The sequence below is a fragment of the Elgaria multicarinata genome, chromosome 11 (assembly GCF_023053635.1).
Source record: "Elgaria multicarinata webbii isolate HBS135686 ecotype San Diego chromosome 11, rElgMul1.1.pri, whole genome shotgun sequence".
In the NCBI taxonomy this organism is placed as follows: Eukaryota; Metazoa; Chordata; class Lepidosauria; order Squamata; family Anguidae; genus Elgaria; species Elgaria multicarinata.
The window spans coordinates 46,292,321-46,315,574 of NC_086181.1; the positions used below are offsets into that span (position 1 = coordinate 46,292,321).

At 47.6% G+C, this 23,254-nt stretch overlaps 1 protein-coding gene and 1 long non-coding RNA gene across 2 annotated transcripts; both read left to right on the forward strand.

Moving 5' to 3' along the window:
• The first annotated feature begins 1,082 nt into the window (after positions 1-1,082).
• Positions 1,083-20,646, forward strand: SLC2A4 (solute carrier family 2 member 4). The gene is made up of 11 exons (XM_063138647.1): positions 1,083-1,125; positions 3,768-3,887; positions 5,522-5,682; positions 7,490-7,614; positions 9,152-9,267; positions 10,732-10,894; positions 11,675-11,862; positions 12,015-12,119; positions 15,590-15,691; positions 16,959-17,162; positions 18,763-20,646. The coding sequence occupies exons 1-11, from the start codon at positions 1,105-1,107 to the stop codon at positions 18,964-18,966; spliced, it is 1,509 nt and encodes a 502-aa protein (XP_062994717.1). The 5' UTR covers positions 1,083-1,104; the 3' UTR covers positions 18,967-20,646.
• Positions 20,647-20,655: 9 nt separating this feature from the next.
• On the forward strand, positions 20,656-21,989 carry LOC134406973 (uncharacterized). The gene is made up of 2 exons (XR_010025996.1): positions 20,656-20,720; positions 20,856-21,989. It is a non-coding gene; the product is annotated as an uncharacterized LOC134406973 (long non-coding RNA).
• Positions 21,990-23,254: the final 1,265 nt, after the last annotated feature.

A 23,254-nucleotide genomic window follows, 5' to 3' on the forward strand; every position in this document is an offset into this window, starting at 1 on the left:
AGGTGTCATTTGTATGCATGCAGCACCTGGTGGAATTTCTTCTTCATCACAACAGTTAAAGCTGCAGGAGCCCTGCCCTCTTTTGCATCTGGTCAAGAGGGCAGGGCTCCTGCAGCTTTAACTGTTGTGATGAAGAGGGAATTTCACCAGGTGTTGCATGCCTACAAATGACACCTGTCAAAATCCCCTTTTCTATACAACCATTAAAGATATGGGATCCCTGTCCTCCTTTTCATATGGTCACCCTAGACTTAAGTTGACGAATCTCCTCCAGCAGGCCATTCCACTGTCTGGGGGAGACAGAAGAAAAGGTCCTCTGGGTAACAGTTGTCAGTCTAGTTTTGGCTAACTGAAGTAAGTTCTCCCCAGAGGACCTGAGTGTGTGGGGCAGATTGTACGAGGGAAGGCGATCCTACAGGTAACTTGGACCCAAACCATATAGGGCTTTAAAGGTAATGACCAACACTTTGTACTTCGCCCGGAAACTAACAATGACACCGGCTGAAATTCCCTTTTCAGTGCAACTGTTAAAGATACAGAAGCCCTGTTCTCTGTTCCGTATGGTCACCCTACCCAGAAGCGCCTGTCGCTTTTGCCCCTGTGCCAAAGGACGCAAGAATCCTCGTGGTCCCAAGAACCCAGGTGCCTGAGTGCCCAACCCCTTCTATCCAAACCCATTAGTAGGGTTTTAAGCTTTAAAAAACTTACCTGTGTCTGTAAGTAGCTTAATGGCAGGCAGAAGTCCCACAGGTGAAACTCCTCTCTGTATCAGGGGAAGCTCTGCCTGTTGAATTTCCACTTTCTACAAACACTTGTTTTTTTAAAAAAAAACCAGGCCAGAAAAAAAAAAAAAAATTACCACCACCACCACCAAGACAAGGCAGCAACCTCACACCTAACCACTAGACTACACAGCCTTGTGTTGCCATAGCTCTCCTTTGTTGCTCACGTACTTCCTTCTGGCTGCCCTTCCCTTACACCCAGTTTCATGGAAGTGGCCTCACCCAATAAATACCAGAGCTAGAGGAAGAGGGAGGGACAGGACCAGGCTGCTGCATGACTCACGTTGCAAGAAGAGGACACTCTCTTTGCTAACTGTTCACGATGGCACTCAGAAGGAAAAGGGTATGTGATGTTTCTCTCGCTCCTCTTGCTTTCAGTCTTTCTTTCAGCACGCCGGAGAGGACCCGACTAAAGGTGGCTCCTCTTGCAGATCGCTTTGCTCAAGGGTGGGAACTCTCAACTCCGCCAAAGATGCGGCTAGATCTGGGGTGGAGACGTGCCCTGCTCTGGGCGTGTTTGGCAGAGGTTTAAAGGGCAGCTGGCCCTGGAGTGGTGCGGAGAAGGGGTGTCAGGCACCGGTAGGGCTCCTTCACCATTCGTTCAGGAAGAGCAGAACAGAGATTTTGGCAGCATTCTGGCCGCAAGCCAAGATGGTGCCACTCTGGACGCACCGGCTGTTCCTCCGGAAGCCATTTCAGTCCAAAGGAAGCTGAAAGCGTTTTAAAATAATCCGGAGGCCGACCAAACAAAGAGAAGCAAACAGTGTTTCCTGGACCAGAAGGAGGAACCGGGAGGGCAACGCCGCCGAGGTCTTGTGGCGTTCTTTTTCAGCATCCTGTGAAACTTGAAACTTGGAGGCAAACGTCTGCATCGTGAAAGAGTAATTGACGATGCGAGACCCAAATCGGATTGGGCACCTGGGCAGACGTTGGCCAGTGTTTGCACACCTGTGCTGAGCCGTCGTACCCTTTGCAGAAGGGTCATGCAAAGGCAGGGAGATCGCATCAGGCGCCCCCATGTCCTGGAGGCAATGTTTGACCTTGAGCCTTTTCTCCCTTGATCCTGACGTTCCCTGTAGAAGGTGGGTTTTACACGGGGAACGTCGGGTGCGTTGGTGCAACGTGGAAAAGCTGTTCCCCTCGTTGAAATGCTTTGCGCTTCCCATGGGCCTGAGATGGTTGTGTGACCTTGAGGCCTACTGTTAATGAGTGTGATCAATGCCTTTCATTGAAGAGTTTTGCACTTTCGTGCCAGGCCTCTAGTGGCTGAGTTATGTGGATTCCCCGTTTCTCCGTCCTTGTGCGGCTGAGATCTTTGGGGACCGTTCTTCCTTCTGCTCCTCTCATCTACCTGGCTGGTGTTCTGTGTGCTGGGGAGGAGGATAATAAGTGGATTTGATAGCGCTGAGATCAAATATTGACGTTTCTCCTGCCAAGCTGAGCGTAGCCTCAATTGGGGCAAGAGCCGGCGATGTGACTCCACCTGGATGTTGCCTGGGGGGGGAGGTGTCTGGCAACGTCTACTCCCTCCTCCACACATGCAGTGCTACACAAACTGGCGCTCTGGGAAGAAAACCGGGCAGACTCGTTCCCTAGTCGTGATCGGTAACAAGAAGAAATAAGTTGCATTTGGAATAGGAAATGCCCGTGGGCTATGTCAGCCTTCCACAACTTGCTGCCCTCCAGATGTGTTGGGCAGAAACATCTGGAGGGCACCAGGATGGAGAACATTGGTCTGTGTCGTACCAAAGATCACCCACTCTGAAATGCCCCCACGTCCAGGTTCCCGACAAAATACCCCTTCTGCGGAATTGTTAAATAAATATAAATATATTCGAAGTCTTTCAAAAACGTGGGAGGTCTGAGTGGCTGAGGTTGAAAAATCTAAATGGTGCGCCCTGCGTGGACCAGGAGAAATTCTTAGGAAGTTGGCTGGGTGGATAGAGGCAAATGATTTACTAGGATGTCGTCCCGGCCGCCCAAAGGAAGAAAAGAATTGCTACTGCCTGGTAAAGGGGTGGGGGAGGCTTGAGAAAGGCAGCAGGGAAACATGGGGGGGGGGGGGAGAAAGGGAGAGAATTTGTGTGTGGGGGTGTGTGATTCTGAATGAGAGAGAAAACTGAGAGTGCAAAGGGCTGCGTTCGTGTTGTGGAGCTCAGGTCTTGCCTCTGTTATTATTATTATTATTATTATTATTATTTATTTATTTATTTATTTATATAGCACCATCAATGTACATGGTGCTGTACAGAGTAAAACAGTAAATAGCAAGACTCTGCCGCATAGGCTTACAATCTAATAAAATCATAGTAAAACAAAAAGGAGGGGAAGAGAATGCAAACAGGCACAGGGTAGGGTAAAACTAACAGCCACGGACCCAGGTCCTTGGGCAAATTACTTGTCTATTACGGCACAATCCTACACGTCTTTAGACAGAAAATGTCATTCAGTGCTCAGCATTCCTCAGCCAGGCCTGCTGGCTGAGGAGTGCTGGGAACTGTAGGCCTTTTTTTTCTGTCTAAACACGCATAGGATTGTGCCCTTAGCCTTGCCTTTCTGTGAAATGGGTATTTTGTGCCCAACCGAGCAGCCATTTTGTGAATGGGCACCTCTGCCATTTTGTGACAGCGCCATTGCGGTTTCTCAACATGTCCGGTATGCCCACCATTCCAACAAAGCAGAAGACCCCCTGCTTATGCCCACATATACACTAAAATGGATGCGGGACACCGATCTTGTAGAAAGTTCTCCTGCTCGAATAAGCGGGAGCTGCACAGGAGAACGTCCCAGGAGACGCTGCCCTGGGGGCATGGGTCTCACTCTCCCTGTCACCTGCTCTGCCACTCTCAGTGGGACTCCAAATCTGCATCCCTAAAGGGCCGCCTTCTGCAAAATGCTGCCACATGCCATGCATAGATGCTCTCCTTGGCAGCTGCAGTAGTCCTGTGAGCTGAAAAGGGGAACTTGCTTGTGTGTTTTGAACAGGAAGGAGAGGACGATGCCGGTAGCAGGATAACCCCCACCTTAGTCCTGGCTGTCTTCACGGCTGTCTTGGGTTCCTTGCAGTTCGGTTACAACATCGGAGTCATCAACGCACCACAAAAGGTACAAAGTCCCATGACCAGCCTGCCTGAGGCTTAATTTGAGACCAGCCCTAGGTGAAGTCACAAACAAGAGGCAATCTGTGCATGTGCAGACAGTAGTCGTGAAAGCCCCCTAGTGTAACAATATCCCGAATTCATAAAAAGAGTCCCTGTTTTTCAAGTACCGCTAAATAGGTTTTCTCCTCTACCTTGTTTGTTTTTCTGGCCTTTTGAGACTCCTTTCTTTAAAATGTTGTTAACGTGAGTTGTTAGCGTTGTCCATCTTCGTGGTTCCTCAACCTGGTGCTCTCCAGATGCGTTGGACTACAATGGCCATGCTGGCCAGGGATGACAGGAGTTATAGTGCAAGGCATCTGGAGGACACCAGATTAGGGAAGGCTGTAAGAAGTTAACTCTCTGGGTTGGGGATGTATCCTAGATTCCAGCGTATATCCACGTTGAGCGTCTAAATGCATGAAGAGTAAAGTACTGTGTAGACTAACACACACACCAAATCTTGTAAGGAAATGATATTTTTCAAGGATGCTCTTATCACCCTCTGGGCTACTAGTGGCTATCGTGGAGGAAACCAATAAGCATTCACCATCATTTGGTAGGATCAAGAAGAATCCTAGAATCCTAGAATAGCAGAGTTGGAAGGGGCCTACAAGGCCATCGAGTCCAACCCCCTGCTCAATGCAGGAATCCACCCTAAAGCATCCCTGACAGAGGGTTGTCCAGCTGCCTCTTGAAGGCCTCTAGTGTGGGAGAGCCCACAACCTCCCTCGGTAACTGATTCCATTGTTGTACTGCTCTAACAGTCAGGAAGTTTTTCCTGATGTCCAGCTGGTTGAAGCATGTTGGGAATTGTAGGACTTTTTTTCCTGTGTAAAAATGCATAGGATTGGGCCCTTAGCATAAGCATCAGGATTTGTGGGCACTGTCCATTTGATTAGCTGCATCAATAATAACAACAATAATAAGGCTGATACTGACAGCCCCTTCTCCTAGGCTCACACTCTGATACACACAATACATGAGGATCCTTTGGATGTGAATGAGGGCATTTGAAAGGACTTTGCTGTTTTTATTTTTCACCTGTTGGAAAGTACACGCCAGTTGCAGAATGGATTGGCAGGGGGAAAGGTCTGTTGCATCCTCCCAGAGTGCAGGACACGGAATAACGGGCTCAAGTTAAAGGAAGCCAGATTCCAGCTGGACATCAGGAAAAACTTCCTGACTGTTAGAGCAGTACGACAATGGAACCAGTTCCCTAGGGAGGCCGTGGGCTCTCCCACACTAGAGGCCTTCAAGAGGCAGCTGGACAACCATCTGTCAGGGATGCTTTAGGGTGGATTCCTGCATTGAGCAGGGGGTTGGACTCGATGGCCTTGTAGGCCCCTTCCAACTCTGCTATTCTAGGATTCTATGATATGATTCGATCTGTCCCCAACCTGGTGCTCTCCAGATGTGTTGGAGTACAATTCCCACAACCCCCAGTCTGCATTGCCGTTGGCCATGCTGACTGAGGATTGTTGGAGTTGGAGTCAAGCACATCTGTAGGGCACCAGGTTGGGGAAGACTGATCCGTTTCTTGGGACTGAGAAGAGGGCTTTCTTACTGACCCTGTTTACTCATCATCCTGCACTTTCTCAGATCATTGAAGAGAATTACAATATCACATGGAAGAATCGCACCGGTGAATTCATCGACTCCGACACCCTTGAAAGACTATGGTCCCTCTCTGTTTCCATCTTCTCCATTGGAGGCATGATCGCCTCCTTCATGGTGGGCGTCGTCTCAGAACGGCTTGGCAGGTAAGCCCACTCTGTGTGAAAAAGAAGAGGTGTCTCCAAACATGTGCAGAGTTCCTCAACTACGGCCAGTTGCTCCAGTTGCTGGATTGCCAATATTTCCCCCCACAGGGTACCTATGCTTCTGATAACAGGTAGCAAATCCGTAGGGGATGCTTGCATCACTGCTACATCCCTATATCAGAAGCGACAGCCCCTGTTGAACTAGCATCTGCCATGTAGCACAAAAGCTGGAGCAGAGGGGAAAAAGGCAGGAGCCCTAAAGGCTCTCCTCATAGAATTATAGAATAGTAGAGTTGGAAGGGGCCTCTAAGGCCATTGATTCCCTGCTCAGTGCAGGAATCCACCTTAAAGCATCCCTGACAGATGGTTGTCCAGCTGCCTCTTGAAGGCCTCTAGAGCCCACAACCTCCCTAGGTAACTGGTTCCATTGTCATACTGCTCTAACAGTCAGGAAGTTTTTCCTGATGTCCAGCCGGAATCTGGCTTCCTGTAACTTCAGTCCGTTATTCCGTGTCCTGCACTCTGGGGATGATTGAGAAGAGATCCTGGCCCTCCTCTGTGTGACAACGTTTTAAGTATTTGAAGAGTATTTAAGGCTCCCCTCCAAGAAACCCACCTTAAAAGGAGATTTGAGTCTCCTTGTCTGCTTGATGTAAAATCAAACTAGGGCCTCATCTACACCAAGCAGGATATTCCACTATGAAAGCGGCATGAAAGAGGTATATAAAAGGCAGGAGCCACACGACTGCTTTATAGCGGTATTAAAGTGCACTGACAACTGTGGGGCCCATGACACATCTGCACCAAGCAGGATATAACACTATGAAAGTGGTATGAAAGTGGTGTATGGTATGTGTCAGAGGGCCACAACAGTTGTCAGTGCACTTCAATACCTCTATAAACGAGTTGTGTGTCTCCTTCCTTTTATATACCGCTTTCATACCGCTTTCATAGTGCAATATCCTGCTTGGTGTAGATGAGGCCTAGGTTTAGACAGGCCTTTTCTTCACTGCTTTTGCAGTGTACGACCTGGGTGTTGAATGTATCTAATTCTTAGGGCATGCCTACCCCAGCCCTATATCCTGGGATGGTTCCTGTGCATCCAAATGCCACACAAGGGATCCCGAGAGCAGTCAGGGATGATCCCTCCATTTTCCTGGGATAACCCTTAGGTGTAGAAACGGCCATAGATTCTGATAATGCACAATTATTTTGTCGGGTAGGCGTGAAACTTTGAGTCAGGATTTATTTGGACATAGCTCCTGGAGAATCTGTTTGGAATTCCATGGTTTAGGCAGGTTGCTGTGAAGTACAGGCAACATTCCTCTGAGCATCTGCAGAACGCTTCATTCCCTCACCACTGAGGCCGTTTCTACACCTGCCTTTTTTCCAGGGATCGTCCCGGGATCATCCCAGCGCATCCAAATGACACACAGGGGATTCCGGGAGCAGGCAGGGACAACCCCTCCATTTTCCTGGGATAATCCTTAGGTGTAGGAAGGGCCTGAGTCATGACGACCAAAGTCCTACAGTTCAAGGGAGAAAGAGATTCAAGGGCAAATGGCACAACCTCTAGGCATACTTGAGCCATTAGACAGTCTTCAACAGACTGAGACCTTCCGGAGGTGTTGGACTACAACTCCCAGAATCCCCCCAGCTTGGAGTTGTAGTCCAACACCTCTGGAAGGCCCTAGGTTGGAGAAGACTGCTTTACAGTTGAAAGTTTAGAAACTATTTGAAACTTTTCAAAACTAGGTAAACTTCTCTCCCTCTCTCTGACACACTTCTATTTTCTCTTCCGTTTTAGGAAGAGGGCCATGGTTATGAATAATATTCTGGCCATTCTCGGTGGTGGATTGATGGCCCTAGCGAAGCTGGGCAAATCCTACGAAATGATGATTATTGGACGGTTTATTATTGGGGGTTTCTCAGGTAAGAAAGGACCTGTTGTTGTTTTTTGGGGTGGGAAAAGGCAGAGAGGGCGGCCCACCTCTGGCTGAACCTGTGGGGCAATGGGAAAATTAGCGGGAGAAGGAACACAGCGATGTGGCCAGAGAGCCTATTTAGAAGTCCAAAGTGCAGCCTGAGAACGTGCAAGGTTGCCTGGAAGAAGGGAGGGTCATGGAGCATGTGCAGATGGCCTGTGTCTCACTACGGTGTGCCAGAACCAACACCCTCCTTCTCAACGCACGCCTGGGATTGGATATAATGTGACAAAGAATTCTCAAAAGGGAGAGACATACCTGGGTGGTCACTGTCGAAGGAGGGTGGCCACCTGTGCGTTGCCAGCAAAGAGGAAACACATCACTCCAGAAGATGAAAGACAGATTTGAATAAGCTAATTTGATATGTATAAACGCTAAGGTGACCATATGAAAAGGAGGACAGGGCTCCTGGATCTTTAACAGTTGCATAGAAAAGGGAATTTCTGCAGGTGTCATTTGTATATATGGAGGACCTGGTGGAATTCCCTCTTCATCACCACAGTTAAAGCTGCAGGTGCCCTGCCCTCTTTTGTGTCTGGTCACTCTAGTATTTATTTGCTTATTTATTTATTTATTACATTTCTATACCGCCCAATAGCCAGAGCTCTCTGGGCAGTTCACAAGTATAGCTCCTGCACTTTAACTGTTGTGATGAAGAGGGAATGTCACCAGGTGCTGCGTGCATACAAATGACACCTGCTGAAATTCCCTTTTCTATGCAACTTTTAAAGATACAGGAGCCCTGTCCTCCTTTTCATAGGGTCACCCTAATAAACGCAAACTGAGAAATATTTATTATAATTTAAATAGAAATAAGAGTCCATCTCACCCATAGGCGTAAGACCGTGACCAGGTCAGCTGTGAGCCTGCTCTGCCTGCTGTGCAGGTACTACCTGACTTCACGGCCCCTGCTCTAAGTTTTTCTGGTTCCTTGTTTTTCAACCAGACAAGAGAGTTATTATTATTAATAATTATTATTTACATTTCTATACCGCCCCATAGCCAAAGCTCTCCAGGCGGTTTACATAAGATTAAAACACTTAAAAACAATACACAAAATTTAAAACCGCAAAAACATGCAACATACACCAAAACATGCATCTAAAAACAACTATAAACAACTCTAAGCCATGAACCTAAAAACAGATCCAGGGTCAGTGAAGCCCATCACATAGTGCTAAATGCCAGGGAGAAGAGAAAAGTCTTGACCTGGTGCCAAAAAGATAGCAATGTTGGCTCCAGGCAGGCCTTTAAAGAGAGGAGAATCCTCTGTAAAGGAAGACATCTGGTCACCCTAAGAGAGGAGCCCTGGTTTGAGTGTACCTTTGGGACCTATCCTTCACGCAGGTGGCAATTGTGAGATCTCCCGCGTTTCCTGAATTCATTCATCTGAGTGAGACCCGGGGCGCGTTGCCAAATTAATTCGGCTGCCTTCTTATTCATCCTTTGTTTTCTCCCCCCGCCCCTCTTTCCCACCACTTCAGGGTTTGCCTCAGGTCTTGTCCCCATGTACGTAGGGGAAATCTCCCCCACCAAACTGCGGGGGGCATTGGGAACGGTGAATCAACTGGCCATTGTCATTGGAATCCTAATCGCACAGGTAATGAACCAACCACAACCCCCCACCCTGCCCGACACATACCATCCTCGGCCACCACTTCCTAGAAAGATTTTTGGGTGGGCTCTGATTTACCATGAGTTGTTGTTGGGGAGCTCTCTTTGACATGGAGCAGGTATAGGCCTGGAGGCCTGGCATTTACGCCAGCGTCATGACACCACGGTTAATTTTATATATATATATATATATATATATATATATATATATATGTGTGTGTGTGTGTGTGTGTGTGTGTGTGTGTGTGTGTGTGTGTGTACAGTCCTGTAGCCTGGCCCTACCTGGTGCCCTCCAGATGTGCTGGACTGCAATTCCCATCATTCCCAGCCAGCATTCAGAGAGCACAAGGTTAGGGAGGAAGGGTGCAAGTACTCCATCAGGAAAGGACATCTTCTTTCATTCTGTTGGCTGCACTGAGCGTTGTAATCCATAGAATCATAGAATAGCAGAGTTGGAAGGGGCCTACAAGGCCATCGAGTCCAACCCCCTGCTAATTGTAGGAATCCACCCTAAAGCATCCCTGACAGATGGCTGTCCAGCTGCCTCTTGAAGGCCTCTAGTGTGGGAGAGCCCACCACCTCCCTAGGTCACTGGTTCCATTGTCGTACTGCTCTAACAGTCAGGAAGTTTTTCCTGATGTCCAGCTGGAATCTGGCTTCCTTTAACTTGAGCCCGTTATTCCGTGTCCTACACTCTGGGAGGATCGAGAAGACATCCTAACCCTCCTCTGTGTGACAACCTTTGAAGTATTTGAAGAGTGCTATCATGTCTCCCCTCCATCTTCTCTTCTCCAGGCTAAACATGCCCAGTTCGTTCAGTCTCTCTTCATAGGGCTTTGTTTCCAGACCCCTGATCATCCTGGTTGCCCTCCTCTGATCACGCTCCAGCTTGTCTGCGTCCTTCTTGAATTGTGGAGCCCAGAACTGGACGCAATACTCTAGATGAGGCCTAACCAGGGCCGAATAGAGAGGAACCAGTACCTCACGCAATTTGGAAGCGATACTTCTATTAATGCAGCCCAAAATAGCATTTGCCTTTCTTGCAACCATATCGCACTGTTGGCTCATATTCAGCTTGCGATCTACAACAATTCCCAGATCCTTCTCGTTTGTAGTATTGCTGAGCCAAGTATCCCCCATCCTGTAACTGTGCATTTGGTTCCTATTTCCTAAATGTAGAACTTGGCATTTATCCCTATTAAATTTCATCCGGTTGTTTTCAGCCCAGCACTCCAGCCTATCAAGATCACTTTGAAGTTTGTTTCTGTCTTCCAGGGTATTCGCTATCCCACCCAATTTTGTGTCACCTGCAAATTTGATCAGCGTTCCCTGCACCTCCTTGTCCAAATCGTTAATAAAAATGTTGAAGAGCCCTGGGCCCAGGACTGAGCCTTTGGAACCGGATGAGTTTGGAGCTGACTAAACACATTCCATCTCTCTCCCACAACAGGTGCTTGGGCTGGAAAGCCTTCTGGGCACAGACACGCTGTGGCCCGCCCTGTTGGGTATCACCATGGTCCCCTCTTTCCTCCAAATCCTGCTGCTCCATTTCTGCCCCGAGAGCCCTCGGTACCTGTACATCATCCTCAACAAGGAATCCAAGGCAAAAGAAAGTGAGTCTACCCTTTCTGTATTCATCCGTGCCAATGTCAAGGGTTGGCACAGTGGGGCAAATGGCGAGGGCCCACCCCACCGCAGGGGCCCGCTGACAAGAGACCTCTGGAGGTGCTGCTCCTCTTCACCATTGCATCCTGCTTGTTCACCTGCCTCTCGCTCCGGCCCAGACAACGGTGGCTGGCTGGCTGGCAAGCAAGCAGGTGGAGGCAGCAGTGAGGAGGAGGAGGAGCAAAAGCACCTGGTGACAACAGTAGTGAGAAGGTAGATTCACTGAGAGAAAGGGGGGCATTGTGCATGTCATGCCCAAAGGCCCTCAAAAAAACAGGATTCAGCATTACTCCAGATAGAATCATAGAACAGCAGAGTTGGAAGGAGCCTCCAAGGCCATCGAGTCCAGCCCCCTGCTCCATGCAGGAATCCACCCTACAGCATCCCTGACAGAGGGTTGTCCACCTGCCTCTTGAAGGCCTCTAGTGTGGATGATTCTTTCCATTCTAGATGATTCTTTCCATTCATGTCCCTACAAACAATCCTTCCTTCCTTCCTTCCTTCCTTTCCTTCTATCCACCAGTTCGTTTTTTCCAGTTCCATCCCACCCCACCCATCACAACATCTGGACATCCCTCCGTTTTCCTTTCTCCCCATTGCCCCACCTGCCTCCCATTTCAACTTACCTGTAACTCCCCAACCGTTCCCGACATCATGACACCCATCAGCTTCCACCTGCAACACAGGCACGCACACCTCTGAAACAGCCCTTCTCCTGTCCTCGCCAGGCCTCAGGCGGCTGACGGGTCTTGCGGACGTGACCGTGGGTCTCAACGAGATGAAAGAAGAGAAGCGCCGCATGGATCTGGAGCACAAGGTCTCCATTCTCCAGCTCTTCCGCTTCCGCATCTACCGCCAGCCCCTGCTGATCGCGGTGGTCCTGCAGCTGTCCCAGCAGCTGTCCGGCATCAATGCGGTGAGTTGATGCCAGCATTCTGGGAGTTGTAGTCCAATACATCTGGAGGGCCCCAGGTTGGTGAGGGCTGAGTGAAAATGGGGTGGGTGGGGGGAGACGGTCTTGGGGGGAGCCTTCACCTGACCTCTCTTGTTCATCTTTGACCCTCTTAGATCTTCTATTACTCAACCAGTATCTTTGAAGACATTGGGCTGAAGCATCCCATCTACGCCACTATTGGAGCTGGTGCGGTCAACGTGCTGTCCACCGTCATTTCGGTAAGAACCACCAGCCCTGCCGCCAGGGCTGGTGCCGGACTATTTTGCACCCGAGGCAGGTGAGCTGCTTTCACCCACCCACCCCAGCGTATCCGGGCGCAGGGCGCCATCTCGCCCACCCAGCCGAAGCCAGGACGCTGGGGTGGGGGGGCAGCTTCGGAACAGCGCGCCCAGCCGGGAGCCGCTCTGGGAGAGCAACTTCCAGGCGTGCCATTCCGAAGCCACCGGCCTGTCCCCCCACCCCAGCGTTCTGGCTTCACTTCGGCTGGGTGCCCACCCAGCTGAAATGAACCCAAGACGTTGGGGGCGGGGGGACAGGCATGTCTTAACTTCAGCTAAGTGGGCACCCAGCCAAAACGAAGCCAGGACGCTGGGGGTGGGGGGGGTGGCGGCTTCGGAACAGTGTGCCCAGAAGCCGCCTTCTCAGAGACGCTTTGGAAGAGCAGCTTCCGGGTGCAGCGTTCAGCACCCCCCTTACCTTGGCGCTCTAGGTGGCCACCAGAGTGGCCTCTATGGTAGCACCGGCCCTGCCTGCCGCCTGCATCCCCCGTCACGGAAGCCACATTTGCAGAAGCTGTCGCTTCAGTCCACCAATCCTCGGATGCGTTGGGATGCCCATTGCATTCTCTCATTGAGGGCTGCTGCACAGGTTGTTCAATGGATCGTGCTCTCAAGAGAAGTCCGTCCCCCGTTCTCTGGCTCACTTTGTCCATGGGAACATTTTAAGGGTAGGAATTGTGTAAAAGGCCAGCTGCTCAGAGTAGGGGACCCGTGGGCCGTCCCCTTATGCTTTTCAAGGAGCTCCCCAACATTCTGCTTTCTAGACAAGAATTATTAGTATTTTATTTTATTTATTTATTTATTTATTGCATTTCTATACCGCCCAATAGCCCAAGCTCTCTGGACGGTTTATAAAATTAAGACAATTCAAAACAACAGTATAAAACCATAATATAAAATACAATATAAAAGCACAACCAAGGTAAAAACAGCAGCAATGCAAAAATACAAATTTAAAATTATTATTATTAGTATTAGTATTTATTATTATCTCTTTCTCGCTCATGGTGGTTTTTCTAGATGAACGTGACGGGCTTTGCCAAGTCATGCTGCCTTTTACAGATTCAGGAATTTCCTGACAATTGAGCATGTTTTAATTATGACTGCTTTCTGGATGGTGGTGTGGATTTATTTATATTATTATTATTATTATTATTATTATTATTATTATTATTATTATTATTATTATTATAATATCCCGCCTTTTCCCCCAATACTGGGACTCAAGGCAGCTTTACAAATTAAAACATGTACAGTTAAAACAGATATATACAAATATTAAAAATAATAATTAAACATGCTACAATATTAAAGCATTTAAAAACATTTAAAATACAATTAAAAAAAAATCCAGTATATAAGCAATGCATAAATAGCGGTCCAGACTACTCCCCAAAGGCCTGCTGGACCGAAAAAGTTTTTGCCTGCCTCTGGAAGCACACCTGGGATGGAACCAGACAGCTTCCATGGGAAGGGAGTTCCAAAGCCCCAGGACAGCCAATGACATTTTATGATCCCCCATCGCACGGGCCAAATGTGACCCTCCAGGTCGACCCATTAGGTGAGGCCCCACCCCTTAGAGGGAAGATGGAGTGGGAGAGGATTCACTGCTCCATCACTTTCCTTTTACGGAGAAGGCACCTCGGTGGGCTGATCTCCGTCTGGTCTTTCCCTCTCTGGGGGTCATTCGCAGTATTGACTTAAGCAACCTGAAACTCTTGAAAACACTCCATGCATCTGATGAAGAGGGTTGTAAGCCATGAAAGCTTTTGTTATTTATTCGTTCAGTCACTTCCGACTCTTCGTGACTTCATGGACCAGCCCACGCCAGAACTTTCTGTCGGCTGTCGCCACCCCTAGCTACCCCAAGGTCGAGTCCGTCACCTCCAGAATATCATCCCTCCATCTTGCCCTTGGTCGGCCCCTCTTCCTTTTGCCTTCCACTTTCCCTAGCATCAGCATCTTCTCCAGGGTGTCCTGTCTTCTCATTATGTGGCCAAAGTACTTCAGTTTTGCCTTTAATACCATTCCCTCAAGTGAGCAGTCTGGCTTTATTTCCTGGAGTATGGACTGGTTTGATCTTCTTGCAGTCCACGGCACTCTCAGAATTTTCCTCCAACACCACAGTCCAAAAGCATCTATCTTCCTTCGCTCAGCCTTCCTTATGGTCCAGCTCTCGCAGCCATAGGTTACTTCAGGGAATACCATTGCTTTAACTATGCGGACCTTTGTTGTCAGTGTGGTGTCTCTGCTCTTAACTATTACGCCAGCATAAATTTGTTAGTCATTAAGGCGTGCCCACAAGGCTCTGTGTTGTTTTCCCTTTGTGAGATGCGTTAAGTGTTACTTTCCTTGGCAGATAAGACTAGATGAGATGAGAGATTAAATAACGCGCCAATGTGTGTAACGCTTAATGCATCTGACAAAGGGAAAACGACAAAAGGCCTTGGGCCACCTTAATGACTAGCAAATTTGCTCTGGCGTAGGCTTCCATGGAGCGTGTACAGTTCTAGAACAGGGGTGCCCTCCCCTCGCTAAATAGCCATCCCTACTGGCTCTCCATTTCCCCCCCAGTCAGAACAGTACATTCAGGGGGTGGTTAAACTGCATGAGCAGGTGTCCATTCATAGGCTGCTCCGTTTTCATATCACTACGCACATTTTTTAATGAAAAACAGACACACGCGCAAAAGTTTCCATTGAATTGCTTAGGGAAATGTGCATATATATATATATATATATATATATATATATATATATATATTGTATGTGTTTTATCCTATAAATACGCATTTTGGACATGTTCTGGTACTTTTTTTGAGCCAATAAGTGTATTGCAAAATCCGGAGTGGTGCATAATCTGAAAGATATCTATAAGCTGCAAATCAAATCTATTTGCTTCAAAATTATTAGATTGTAAGCCTATGCGGCAGGGTCTTGCTATTTACTGTTTTACTCTGTACAGCACCATGTACATTGATGGTGCTATATAAATAAATAATAATAATAATAAAATGGGAATCAAATGAAGCCCTTCAGCACATCCAACTTGGGTGTCTTTGCAGGGCATCTGGTATGATCCCAGCAAGACTGGGGCGGGGGGTCCCTTTCCCCACTATTACAGAGTTACTCACCATAGCGCCCTCCAGATGTATTGGACTACAACGCCATCATTCCCCAGTCAGCATGGTGGCTGGGAATGATGGGGCTTGTAGTCCAACACATATGGAGGGTGCTGGGTTGGGGAAGGCTGCCGTATAAGGTCTTGGAGAGGTCTCCCTGGATCAAAGCTCTAATCACCGCCTGCCCCATTCTCCTTCCTTTTCTACTGTTTTCGTATATCCTCTTCTCTGTATCACTTTCTGACTTCATCTTTGCTACTCCTTCTTCTCTGTATTTCCTCTAATCCAGGTGTTCCTGGTGGAGCGGGCAGGAAGGCGAACCTTACATCTCCTAGGCCTGCTTGGTATGTGCTTGTGTGCCCTCCTTATGATGACATCTAAACTCTTGGTGGTAAGTAGTTCTGGAGACCACACTTCAAGAATGGTGCAGACAAGCTGGAGGGGGTTCAGAGGTGGGCAACAGGGATGATTGGGGGTCTGGAAACAAAGCCCTGTGATGAGAGACTGAAAGAACTGGGCATGTTTAGCCTGGAGAAGAGAAGGCCGAGGGGAGACATGATAGCACTCTTCAAATACTGAAAAGGTTGTCACACAGAGGAGGGCCAGGATCTCTTCTCGATCCTCCCAGAGTGCAGGACACAGAATAACGGGCTCAAGTGACAGAAAGCCAGATACCAGCTGGACATCAGGAAAAACTTCCTGACTGTTAGAGCAGTACGACAATGGAACCAGTGGCCTAGGGAGGTGGTGGGCTCTCCCACACTAGAGGCCTTCAAGAGGCAGCTGGACAGCCATCTGTCAGGGATGCTTTAAGGTGGATTCCTGCATTGAGCAGGGGGTTGGACTCAATGACCTCAGAGGCCCCTTCCAACTCTACTATTCTGTGATTCTATGAAATAATGCAGCCAGTGATAGAGCTAGATGGTTACATCCTCTGTTGATTTGCGTAGTCTTCTCTTAAAGCTGTTTCACCTATTGGCCATCATCATCCCTTCTTGTGGCAATGAGTTCTGCTGAATGAAGCCGTGGTCCATTCAGAATGAACTGGCCCTTGGTTTCCATGGATGACCCTGGAGTTCTGGCATTTTAAAGGAGAGAAGATACTTCCTCACAACTCCACCTTCTCTCCCCACATGCTCCAGGCTGCCCCAAACACTCAAAGTTTGCTCCGGACCCCAACACTCACAGGTACAGTAGGTTTTGGCCTACTGCACACATCACATGAAGTTGGGCTGTACATCAGCTTCATTTGAAATGATGCTGGGCAGAACACAACTTAAGTATTTGTGCTTGTCCCCAAATAACTGAGCCAGGGATATTTGATTTAATTGATTGATTCATTAATTGAATGATTAATTTCATAAGAACAGAAGAAGAACCCTGATGCTGGATCGGACCAAGGGCACACCAGCTGTACAAGCAGGACATGGTGCAATAAGATTCCTTGTAAGGTTTAAGGGTGGTTTACAGAATTAAAAGCAATACAATACAATTACGTAGAAGAAAAACTCCATCATAAAACTGTTGAAACGAGCAGTAGAACCGGACCCATTTAAAAGTTCAATGAATTAAATGGACTGATGCATGTGGTGCCTTAGCGCTGACCCTTTTTTCCCCTACGGAATTCACACAGCGACTCCTATTCCTTCCCACAACAGGAAAGGGTGCATGAAATGGGCTACCTCGGCATGGTTGCCATCTATGGCTTTGTGGCATTCTTTGAGATTGGGCCAGGGCCCATCCCGTGGTTCATCGTGGCAGAGCTGTTCAGCCAGGGGCCCCGCCCAGCCGCCATGGCCGTGGCCGGCTTTGCCAATTGGACCTGCAATTTCATCATTGGCATGAGCTTCCCGCCAATTGAGGTGAGTTTCAGTCAGTCATTGATCTCAATTGCTGGGGGTAGAGATAAGAACATCAGAAGTGCCCTGATGCTGGATCAGACCAAGGGTCCATCTAGTCCAGTGCTCTGTTCACACAGTGGCCGACCATCCATCGGCCAGGGATGAACAAGCAGGACAGGGTTGAAAGCAACACGCTCCCTACGCTGACGTAGGGAAGTTTCAGGGGTGAAAGGGGCGGACTCAGTGGGGGCTGGGGGCTCCGATATTCGGTGGGACAGAGAATCCGCTCCGGGTTTCCCACGGACATTGGAGTCAACAGCCTCTCCTGGGGGGGACCCATCGTTTTCCTCCTGATCCTCTTCCACTGGGTGGGAGGCTGGAAATTTCTGGGCCTGCACGAGTGGAACCCTTCATCTGGATAAAGGATTTTTGGGGTTCCCTTTCAATTCCGTCACATCCCACTTTTGCCTTTGTTGCTGTAGCTGACAAGCCTGGAATTTTTCGAGGATTGCTAATGTTCGCCATTTCACATAAGAACATCAGAAGAGCCCTGATGCTGGATCAGACCAAGGGTCCGTCTAGTCCAACACTCTGTTCACACAGTGGACAACCAGCCATCAGGCAGGGATGAACAAGCAGGACATGGTGCAACAGCACTCTCCCACCCATGTTCCCCAGCAACTGGTGCACCCAGGCTTACTGCCTTGAATACTGGAGATAGCACACAACCATCAGGGCTAGTAGCCATGGATAGCCTTCTCCTCCAGGAATTTATCCAACCCCCTTTTAAAGCCATCCAAATGGGTGGCCTTCACTGCATCTTGTGGCAGTGAGTTCCATAATTTAACTCTGCGCTGTGTGAAGAAGTCCTTCCTTTTATCTGTCCTGGATCTCCCACCCATCAGCTTCATGGGATAATGACCCCATTGGGTTCTAGTATTTTGAGAGAGGGAGTAAAGTGTCTCCCTAGCCACGTTCTCCACACCAGGCATAATTTTGTACACCTCTAGATGTGAAAGACTGGAAAGAACCTGGAAAAATTCAAAGAAAAAATGTTCCCATTTTTTTCTGAAGCCTTTTCTGTTCTTCAAAAAATTAGGAAACTTGAAAAAAAATGGAAGAAAAAATAGATTATGGAATGTTTTATTTTAACATGATGAATAAACTATTTAAGACATAAATACTTTTCTTTGTTACTAGTGTTGATGGTTTCTCCTGTTAGTTTTTAATTTTTTTTTTGCCTGCTCCTCATAAACTGGCAAAACCAAAGAGATCCCTTACAGTTCAGGAGCTTGTAGCTCCCCCCCTCCAAAAATATAAAAAAAGTAAATTAAATTTGTAATATTTGGTTGAATACACTGTACTTTTAATATACTAAATGTGATAATTTTATGCCCAACCAACTTGTACATAATTACATTTTATGTTCCTAATGTGTATTTCAATGTGTAAAAAGTGCTAATACCCCAATTTTTTTTCAAATTTCCCCAAAATTTCTAATTTTTTCCGGGGGGGGGGGGAATGGTGCTCCATGGATCTCTTACGCTGCCTTCCTTCGTGGTGTGTAAGAGGCTACCTCTGGAGATGTGGCACTCACTCACCTTCTCCTCCCTTCTTGCAGAAAGTGCTCGGGGCCTACGTCTTCCTCGTCTTTGCCGCACTCCTCCTGGCATTCACGATCTTCACTTATCTCAAGGTGCCGGAGACTCGAGGGCGCACCTTCGATCAGATAGCGGCTACATTTCGACGCACCCCATCTTTGTTAGACCACGAGGTCAAACCGCAAACAGAATTGGATGAACTAAACCAAGACCTCTACGAATAAGAATGCAAGATGGCGGGGTGGTGCAGGAAAAAACCCCAAATGGAAAACGTGGTTGGGGGTGGAGGGCGAAGATACCAGGGTCTGTCTAGCACTTTAATGATATCAGGCTTTTTTGGTCTGGTGTGTGGTCAGAGTTGAACCTATTTTTTTTTTAGGTCTCTTTTTAGTCTGGATGCATTTTATTTTTTCTTTCTTTTTTAAAAATGGTAATTTAATAAAACAGGACAGGCAGGTATATTGGGTGGGCGTAGGAACATACATGAGGTCCTCCATTATGGGTTTGGAGGACAAAAAAGCTCGTGGCATAGAAGACACATGAGGAGCCACAAGTTTCGTTGCTGTAAATAGAGGATTCTGGGGCATTTGTGCAGAGAGCGGATGCCATTTCACTGGCAGAACTCAGAAACGTCTTTGCCTTGAAAGCAAAGACTAACCCCCAAAAGGAAGATGCTTAAACCAACTCCAAACATGGTAGTCTCCCTGAGATTTCAGTTATTTATATGTTTGTTTGGTTTTAATTTGAGCTAGGGCTGAGCCCTGCTTTAGGGGGTTTAACTCCTCAATACATATATTTTTAATCACGAAGAGAGTGCCCCAGAGTTTATTTCCCCTTAGATGTGAGAGACTACACCCAGCTTCTCTCCCAATCACAGACCCCTGGGTTTGGGGATCAGGGCTTTGACACACTTACACCCCTTCTTAAAAATGAAGCACTGGATGGAGTGACTAGAATATCCCATTCAAGTCCCTAATGAGGGTAACTTGTCGGCATACCACTCTAACTTCACTCCCCATCACGTACCCCACTATTTGGTCCTCAGTGTGGTTGCCTAGCAACTGTAGAGAAGGCTTCCCTTGGTTCAGTGGCAGCCATCTTGCCAGAACATGGAGTGGTTGCTTAGCAGCCACCAAGTGCATTCCCTCAATGGTTCTAGGCTGAGTAGTAAAGAAGGCCCGTTGGGGCAATGCGAAAAATCGAGAAATTTGGGGTGTGGGCAGGATATCGCCTTCGTCCCAAACTCAAGCGCCTTCTAAAAGCTGGAAATTTTGGAACAGCTTTCCCCAGCCTGGTGTCCTCTAGATGTGGTCTAGCACATCTGAAGGGCACCAGGTTGAGGAAAGCTGATTGATTTTGCCTTTGTGGGACTTCCTTCCATTCAACTATAAACCACTAAGAGGGCTGGTTGACTGCTGTAGCTTCCTCTCAGAGAACCCTGGGGATTAGTTCTCTGATGACGTTGAGTTTTCTTTGGCAGAGTAGTCTAATCTCGTTATTATTGGCTTATAAATGTAGCAGTACAAAAAGATGCTGCCCAGCATACAACAAACCAAGAAGCCTCACAAACTGCAATCCAAAGAGCTCCTTCGCAGGAAGTCATGGCAGTTCAAAGCACGCTTCCTCTCTGTGAAGGAACCCTGTGGCACTGCAGGGCGGATTTGCCCTTTTTCTTTAATTCAAGGATGTTTCATTTCAAGTTAAGGGTTGCAAACGAAAGCTCCGTCTTAAGTGATCCAAATGGCGTTGCAGGGAGGGGGCTTATTTTGGGGCATCATGGACTGGTGTTGACTGAACATGACTAGCTCTGGTCTAAACCTATACTGCTGGTCTTCTGAAAGGTAAAGAGGCATATGTGGATGAAGAAAGGGCTTTAGGTCCACATCCTAGGATGCCTTCATGGTGTACTATCATGATATCTTTTGTACTTCCATATTTCTCTTGGGTAGACAGGTCCCTTTGCCTTTTGATAGCTTAGGTCAGCCTTCCTCAACCTGGGGCGCTCCAGATGTGTTGGACTGCAACTCCCAGAATGCCCCAGCCAGGCTGGGGCATTCTTGGAGTTGCAGTCCAACACATCTGGAGCGCCCCAGGTTGAGGAAGGCTGGCTTAGGTAGAAGGAATGCCTTGGCCACAGCAGTACATGACCAGCCTTACCATTAAGCAGGACGAGGCCTCCACTGCAGGCAGCCGATGCTGAGTGGTGTGGAATGGACGGAGATGAATGCGCTATGGGACCTGCTCTGCACCCCCTAAGCTACCCTGTTGCCCTCAGGTGCCATGGAGGGCCCTGTCCTGTTGCCGGTGTTTAAATCAGTTTCAACTGCCAGCCCGGTTAGCTTTCGTACATGGAATCTGGCAGTCGGCACCACGTTGTCCTTTGCCTCAGGCAGCAAAACGCTTGGGACCGTACCTGCAGCAGTGACATTGCACATCAGTGCGTGTTTTCCACCTCACATGCACACAAGCCCCTGCAACTACAAGACCAGCCAAATCTCAGCACCAACTTCACGGAAAATTAAAATAGCAGAAATGTTCTTTTCTACATGAAACAGAAGAAACGTAGTTTATCTTTTACTATTCTAAATGACACCTGAGTGAACTTGGCTAACTTGCTAGTTGTTTTCAGATGTCTCCACTTCCAGCGTGAGCTGGCATAAAGCCATTTTTAACTATCATAGTTTCCCCACCCTCCGAAGGACCACAAGAAATTCAAGCTTTGTCAAGATGCCAAGAGTTCCCAGGGGGCTTCAACTGGGAACCATGGATGTTGAACAAGTTTAATTTCATAGCAGGGGTCCACAATCTCATGGCACATATGTCTAGATCTTATACTTTGTCAGAATCCGGACTTAAACAATGTAATAACTTCACATTGCTTTACAGTTCAATTCCTTTTTATTGATTCTTCAGCACTTTTTACTATGGCAATTTATCCGGCATTTATCCGCACGCAGGCGGGTTAGGCATTTGCATGTGGAACTTTTAAAACACCGCATGAGCTGCATCGCTCCATCGGTTATGTTAGCCACCCATAACTCCAAATATGAAATGAAAAGCTGCAAGAAGGAAATTGAACATTAAATTTAAAGTTTTCCCCTGAGAGTTTTGGACTACGCAAAGGGGTACAATTTTGTTTGTTTAACGCAGGAAGATACGGTCTTAAGATTGTGAACGTGTTTGTGTGTGTGCATGTTAATTTTTGTATTTTTAGAAAGAGTATTTGTATATAAAGAAAAGGCTACTATATGATTGTTGTGTTGCCTGCTTAGCATACATTTCCTCCAATTCTCAATGGTTAAAACAAGAGAAATCCATCCGAAAGCAAAGACCGCAGGATGCTTCAAAATATTATGGGAGGCAAATCTGTTCCAACCAAGCAGCTGTTTGTTAGCAATTTTCTATCCAAAGCTCTACAAACTGAAACAGGAGAAGACATGAGGATTTTATTTAAAGCAAGTTTAGCAGTTGTTACTACTATATATACAGAAGCAATTCTATGGCCCCCTTGAACGTCTGGGGATCACATAGGTTACTGCTCGGTTACCAAATGTGCGAAGCAAAGAGCAGCCGAACCTGCCTGACACACTGGTAGCATTTTGCAGTATATGAACATATGGAGGCCTGTTACCTCAAGTCAAGATATGGGTGCATTGAGGCCTTTTTGCACACCTTCTATGGGAAACCTTCTAACCTAGGACCCTCTACTCGCAAGCAATGTGCTCAGAACAACTGAGCCATGGTCCCTCCCCAGCCTAAGGGCTGTGGAGCCCTCTTCAAGCTGGCTCAGCTGTCATGACTTCTTCCTTTCCTCCCCTATAGTTAGGTATAGATCTGCAACAGGGCGAGAATTCCGACGTCTTCACGACTACAGTTCTTATGAGTTTGTATCTGGGGAAAAGCTTTATGAAAGTGACAGTAGTTAATAACACTGGACCTGGATTCCATTCTGGAGAAACAAATGCAAATCATTATTTGAGGTAACAAAGGGTAACTCAGGCCACAGCTAGACCTAAGGTTTATCCTGGGCTCATCCAGGGTTCGCCCCTGCCTGAGCACTGGATCCCCTGTGTGTCATCTAGATGAACAGGTTTGACCCCTGGACGATCCAGGGATAAACCTTAGGTCTAGCTATGGCCTCAGTCTAACGCCTACCAGCTACTGCATCGAAAGGCACGCCGAGCTCAGTGACCTTCCTTCCTGCAGACTCGCACCCATGGAAAGCAGTGCCAATTTCTTGACGAGGAGGCTCTTGTGCATAAGACTTAATCGGCGTTGTAACATTATGCCTGAACAGCTGCACACCTTGAGATGGTTAAGTGCACTTTTCTACTCATTGAGCAGCATCTTTCAAATAGATGACCTGGACACAGCACACAAGCTAATACTTGTCACATCTGACTATATAGTGGGGATGGTGTTTCTTATAGCATTCCGCCTACTTGTGTAGAATGTTTCTACCCCCAACCCTGTCCTTCTTTAGTATCAGTATGGACTCCTCTGGGGCAGAAA